At 33.2% G+C, this 6581-nt stretch overlaps 1 protein-coding gene across 1 annotated transcript in view; it reads right to left on the bottom strand.

Moving 5' to 3' along the window:
* Window positions 1-244: 244 nt before the first annotated feature.
* The window catches only part of chpfa (chondroitin polymerizing factor a), a 99510-nt gene continuing 93173 nt past the window's right edge, over window positions 245-6581 (bottom strand). The window contains exons 3-4 of the mRNA XM_028806480.2: window positions 5355-5537; window positions 245-3269 (exon numbers count right to left, since the gene is read on the bottom strand). Of these exons, the coding sequence (XP_028662313.2) occupies window positions 2007-3269; window positions 5355-5537 (1446 nt within the window). The 3' untranslated portion in view covers window positions 245-2006. The remainder of the gene's footprint in view (window positions 3270-5354; window positions 5538-6581) is intronic.

Here is a 6581-nt window from a genome sequence, read left to right as displayed (position 1 = left end):
TTGGTAGTCCCCACAGAAAAACAAACTTGGGGAGAACCAACTAGAGTAACCCAGCAAACTAACTGGACTCTCTAGAAAAAATCCCACAATGAAGCTGGGAAAACATGCAAGCTGCACCATGACTGACCTAGCAGGGAATCAAACCCAGGTCCCTAGAAATGGGAGGCAGCAACACTAACCATTGTGCTGCCTTGCCACCTAACCAACAAGCCATCTGTAAAAATGACATACATATATTATATATATATATATATATATATACACACACACACGCACATTCATGCTTACAAAAAGGGTCAATGAAATATAAGTAAATTTTAATTAAAAATGAACTTTGGAATAAAAAAAAGTTAACATACTGTATATGATTAATGTGATGTGAAAAGGGAGAAACATGTACATGACAGTGCAAATATGTTTAAACTTTAGTCTGTGAAAGTGATCATGAACTGGAAATAACTGACAGGTAGGCCTGTGAATACAGCATATTGTACGTATGTAATCATTTTCAAATATTGCACTGTTTATCTCTTTTCCAACTTTGTGGTCACATTTCTTTCCTTCACTACATAAATATAATAAGACACACATTACTCCAAAAATGTAAATTAAAGCTAAAGCAAATGCCACTGTATGTTGAAAAAGTCGGCAGTACAAGTAATATTGTGCCAGAATTCCTAATATTATCTCTGTTATAATATGGAAGTGTTTCTAGAAATATAACAAGTCAACACAATGCTAACTCCTTATCTGGCTCAACAGCAATGTTTGCCATTAAGCTTGTAATTATTGCACACGGTCAGTTTTAGCTAATTAATAAAACAAAACAGCACAAAGCCCGAGAGAGACAATAAGTACAGAACTAATGTGAACAAGTCATTAAGAATTGCTTTCATTTACAGACTTGCTAAACAAAAAAATAAAAGTCAAATTTCACAGGGCTTATGGTCATTATTTGTTCCCCTATATACATGTAAGCTATAAAATTTTGCTTAATGCTTACCTTTAAAATGTTTATTTAACCATCCTTTTTAATGACTATGTCTCCCAATAGCAAATAATTCTTACAAAAATATATTTCTAAGAAAAAAGTGTTACACTATTTGAACATGAACAAAGAGTTTTTGATTTACAAAGTGAAACAATGGAACAGCAGTGCATGTCTCACATGTTAACTAAACAGAATGCTACTGTACATTCATACATTCCAGTATTTCTCATTTAACATACTTTGGTATGAGCATACTCTGCCTGCTGGTTAACTCTTAGTCCAGTTTTGGCATCCTGGAGTGGATTTAACTATGAAAAGCCAGCAGGACACATTAAACACATTCCTGCTTAAACATTAATAATCTCATATTGCACTATACTGAAACCTCCAATGAGTCTAAGATTATCAGGTCAGTGCCAGTATGGATTCTTTAAAGCCTGATATAAAGCAGCCTTGGTTAAAATTTTCAATTTACTTATAATACACAAATAGTATAAAAATAGTTCAGTATTTCTTTACACATCTTAAAGAAAAAGAAAAATTTCAGTTTAGGATGATAAATGAAAGTCGCTGGAATGCCTTTATGTTAAACCAAAATGGAATGACTGAAGACAACAGAGAGGTGTTTCAAGCTAATCTGCAGTTGTAAACTTGCAGAACCACAGGGTAAAAGACACTGCAAAATGTAGAAAAACCAGGAAATCAGCTTTCTATCTTTAAATATTCAATTTACAGTCATTAATATTGAAGCCAGCAATTTGGACTGAAATCTTATATTTTTTATTATATATATATATATATATATATATATAAAGAAAAAAATCCAGAATCTACTTCATTTAAAGAAGAATAGAGATAGTGATAAAATGGATAAAGCAGCCCTGTCCAGGTGCTCTGTAGTGTAAACTTTACTCAATGATGTGAAAAAAAACATAACAAAACAAAACAAAAAAAAAAACTTTAAAAACACCCTATGATTCATTATTGAAAACGCCAGCTCTACTATTCAGTTTGGTCAAGTACTGTTCCCCTGCTCTTGATCAAATAACAGCATTGCAAGGTGAGACCGGGATCCAAGGCTCTCCAAATTACTTTGAACACATCTGTGGTAAATATCTTCACTTAGTCTCGGATTGCACACTTTCTGTTGGTATTTCAAGTGTAAAGCAGGTTCAACTGCTCGAAACACGTGAAGAGTGGCATATTTGATAAACATTTCATAAATATCCAGAATCTCCAAGATCTCTTCATTCTCTTGCACATCTGAAGACATTTTTGTTCTTGCTGCCATGTAATCAGCATTATAAAAACAAGCTTCATCAAAAACATTGCGGTCAAAGTGACCGGCATCCTTCACCAGGTCAATAGTTACGGGGCGCTGTTGGTTATGGTAAGCAATGTCAGGGTTGTAGTCTTGAAAATGGATTGGGAAGAAGACCTGCCAGTTGTTAATAGTGTTCATTCTGCAGCGATTGAGGAACTCTGAATTTATATTTGTATTGACGTTAGCTATGAAAAACAAAGTGTCAACGGGATGTTTCTTTGAGATTATGTCCATGATTTTAATCTGTGATGGTGCTTCAGTTTTGACACTTATCCAGGGTATTTTCGTTGCAGGGTACTTGTGCTCGTAAGAAGAAATTTTAGCTTTAATGTTTGCAAATATATCATTCTGATTGACTTGTTGGGCTTCAAAAGAATCATATATAAATAAGAAAGACAGAACAGCATTTTCGCTGGTTTCAAAAAAATTGGCTGCATATATTTCTAAAAACTGGTTAACATTATCTCGATCGTGTACAGTCATTGGAAGCACAATATGAACCCTTGTTGCTTCTGTGACATACGGCATAGGAATAATCTCTACATTACTTAAAGGTCGCATGAGATGAACTCGCTTTGTAATGGAACGGCTCCTCCCTTTCTGGTTAACCACCTCAATTAAAAGATCCAAAGTATACTCCATGCCACGTGTTGGATCAAAGCGCCTGTAGCCATTTAAGAGCTGCTGCTTTTTAAGATGCAGTATGGGCTTGTATTTTTTGTTAAGCTCTCCCATTGCTGTTTCAATAATGTCTGCCACATCTGCTTTGTCAATTCCCTGAAGCTCACATTTTGGAGATCCATCTGTGCAGGTATAGACTAAGTCTTCAGTAAAATAGTCCCATCTAAGAACTTCAAAACGGTTCTTTGGCTGGAAAGGTGGATTAATACCAATTGGCCAATGGGCACTTCTGTTTCCATCAATGGCAAGCTCACTGATGTTCTTAATTTCCACCTGTAACAAAAAATAACAAAAATGATGGAAAAGTCATTCTAGGACATGTGTAACTCAAAAATGTATTGTCACCATAGATCAGAGGAATAATGTGTTCAATTTCAAATGAAACGTGTTTATAAGAAAACTACAGAGAACATCTTCTGTAGACAGTTATAAGTGCTGGAAAAGAGCCTTTGGTTAGCATTTAAAATGAAGAGTCTGTCTTACTGTCATTAGAATATTTAATGATGTATATAATGAAGATGCAGAATTGTAGTGTAGAAAAAAATCAACCTCTTCAAACACTCCTCTTTTTTTGTCCCTTTCTAATCTAACTTTTCAGGGTCAAAGATAATCTTCTTTAAAAATAAACATGAAAATCAGAGAATAATCTATTAAGGTATTAAACTCCTGAGATCTTCATTCACTCAGCTTTTGGGGTGTTCTGTTATAAAATATAAAAGGACAGAATTGTGACAAAGCTGCTGATGTTTCTTAGCTCCTGAAAACTGAATTCAACCTTACAACATGTTTGAGTCACCTTTAACCCAGTTTTAGGTTTGAAATCAGTAAAACATCCTAAATTACATCTGTTCAGGATTAAACTTTATTAATTGGGGGAAATTCAGGAAAAGTCGCAAACAATTAATTATGAACATTCAATATTGTGGACAGCTTCTGTTTTTGTCTTACTTTATCATGTCTTTCAGGTCAGTTTAGTCTCACCATTGACTATATGTATTATTCTACTAGTTAGGTTAGTGTATTTGTTCACAACCCATAAAAACATCCTAAATCTCATCTTTTCAGCTCAGAAATGTGTAAAGTGACCTAACCTTACACAAAAAAAAAAAAAGTTTCCAAATGTCATATTTTTACACTGCTACTGCACATTTTGAGCACTTTTTTGATCCACCATATTTTATAGGTATAAGAACATCCAGATGTTATTTGTTCTAAAATTTAGGATTGCCACACTACAGATTACAATGGCCAATCAATATAAAATAGGTTTGGTGTAAAAGATCTTAATTCCAGGTTACCTAAAAAGTGGTGTCAGAATCTGATCAAAAAAGACATGGAAGGTATGAGGGAAGGTCAAAAAGTTTCTGCACTTTTATATTTTCATTGGAAACAGTGAAGGTGGAAGGAGTAGTAATTGGGCATTAAAAAGTTGGTATGACGCTAGGAAAATTGCATCGCAAAGAAAGGTGACTATGTAGAAAAGTAATGTAATTTGTTTTTGAAATTCTTAATAAACAAAGTTAAAAAAAAAAGTGTGGAAAGAATTTGAACGTACAAGATTGAGTCATTATTTGAAGACAATGTAAAGGTTAAAAATCTCTGACCCACTTATGTCTGTGGGATTTGTGCATTTCTCTGAGCATTACAGCGACCCACCCAAGCTGTGAAAATATGCACATCAGGTTAGCTAGAATGGAGTGAGTATGAGAGGTGTGGTTACTTTGACTACTTTGTGCGCAGTACTACTGGAATATTCTTCCCAAATTAATATAGAAAACTGGGTTTGAAAAGACAATGTCTGTGCGTACACACACCACCATGTGTATAATAAATGTCTTCTCTTTGTACAGAAAAAGTGGAACACTTCTTATCTTATCTTTAAGCAATACCAGCAATTTAAGGAACATATTAGCTAAACTCTATCATGGTAAAAAGCTTTATAATAACATAAAATAAGGATATTTTGGTTAATGCTCCACTTTTACAACCTAATCTTTTTCTATAGCATTTCCATTTTTAATAAAAATAATTCAGAATGCATTTAAACAATAAAAAAGCTATTTACACAGAAGTTATTAATGAAAATGGCAGCAGTTACACAACTTAACGAATGTAAAAAAAATTAATGCTTTCCCACAAAAAAGAACCAACAATGTGTGTGCCACCTAATTTACTGTATGTAATACACCATTACTATATGACGTTTCACAAGACAGTTGATGCAAACAAGACCAGAATTTAAATCCAAATAGTATGACGTGACTTTAGGATTAGTTTAAAAGTCTTCACTGAGCCTGAGCTTGTCTAACCAGTTGTACACCATAAAGCTGATTGAATAAATGTTTGAAGACTACCTACCTGAAGTTTTTCAATCTCATCGTAAGTCTTCTGCAATTCAATTTCAGTAAAGCGCTTATGTAATTTGTACATTTGTACAGGATCCAACACAGGGTGAACAGCAAAGGCATTTTTAAATTGCAAATTATCTTCTTTACTTGGATCTGAATTTTTTCCCATTTCAAAGTGATTGTAGAGGATTCCCTAAAATGAAAAAAAATAAATTGAACAGATGTTGTAACTTATTCATCTCTGTTAACACCTGGAAAATATAAGTAAAGGCTTTTTTTTATAACAAACAAAAATAAAAAATGTGTGCAGTACTGAACAATAACACTTCACACATTTTCACCATCCACCATGCAATAATGGTGATGTTATCCACACACTTAAATGAACATATCACAACATTTTCTAAAGAACTGGTCATTTAGACCAACCTTGCTTATAAACTGTTCTTTGTCCAAGCTAATGTTGAGATTTCAAGGTCTCTGAAGTACGACTTTGAACTACACTGCTAAATAACTTGTTCTACATGCCTACTGTACTCTAAGTGAAGAAATATTTTGTAACATTTATGCAATATTTATTTTGTAGATGTTTCACATGTTCTTGTTGAAAAATGGATTTTAAAAGGTACAGCTTGTATCCACCCAGTTTATTCTGATCATATATTTTTTTTTAAATGTCTGAAATGTCATCCTCAAATTATTGGTTTAAGCTGAATAAATTAAATTACTTCTGTCTTTCCTCATATAATACGTTAGGCAAGTGAGCAATTATTCAGTTATTCCTTCATGTAACCAGAACATATACAACAGATTCATTTCCTATATACACAACTTTACATTTTTATAATTTTAATTCATAATGAAGTGAAAACAGGAATATGAATACATTACTGAGGTACGTGAAAATGATTACACATCAAACATAAAGGCCAGTGCAATTCACAGAGATTCATAAATGCTTTACGGTAAAGTGGTTCAAATTACTCTACAATTATCAGCATGATAATCCTCTACAATTAATAGCATACAATGAAAAAATGAAGGAGTATGATCAATTAAATCACATTATTGACTTTACAGTTAATTTAAGAACTGATTATAAGATTCTCTTATATACAGTATACAAAGTTGTAAATAAACAGCTCAGCTGAGTTTCCCACCCACCAAATATTACAGAAATAATTTAATTATCTATAAACAAGGGAGCGCACACACACACACACACTGCAATCACAAG

The sequence above is a fragment of the Erpetoichthys calabaricus genome, chromosome 8 (genome assembly GCF_900747795.2).
Source record: "Erpetoichthys calabaricus chromosome 8, fErpCal1.3, whole genome shotgun sequence".
Taxonomy (NCBI): domain Eukaryota; kingdom Metazoa; phylum Chordata; class Cladistia; order Polypteriformes; family Polypteridae; genus Erpetoichthys; species Erpetoichthys calabaricus.
The sequence above is the reverse complement of the archived record's forward strand: the minus strand, read 5'-3'. Positions and strand labels throughout refer to the sequence as shown.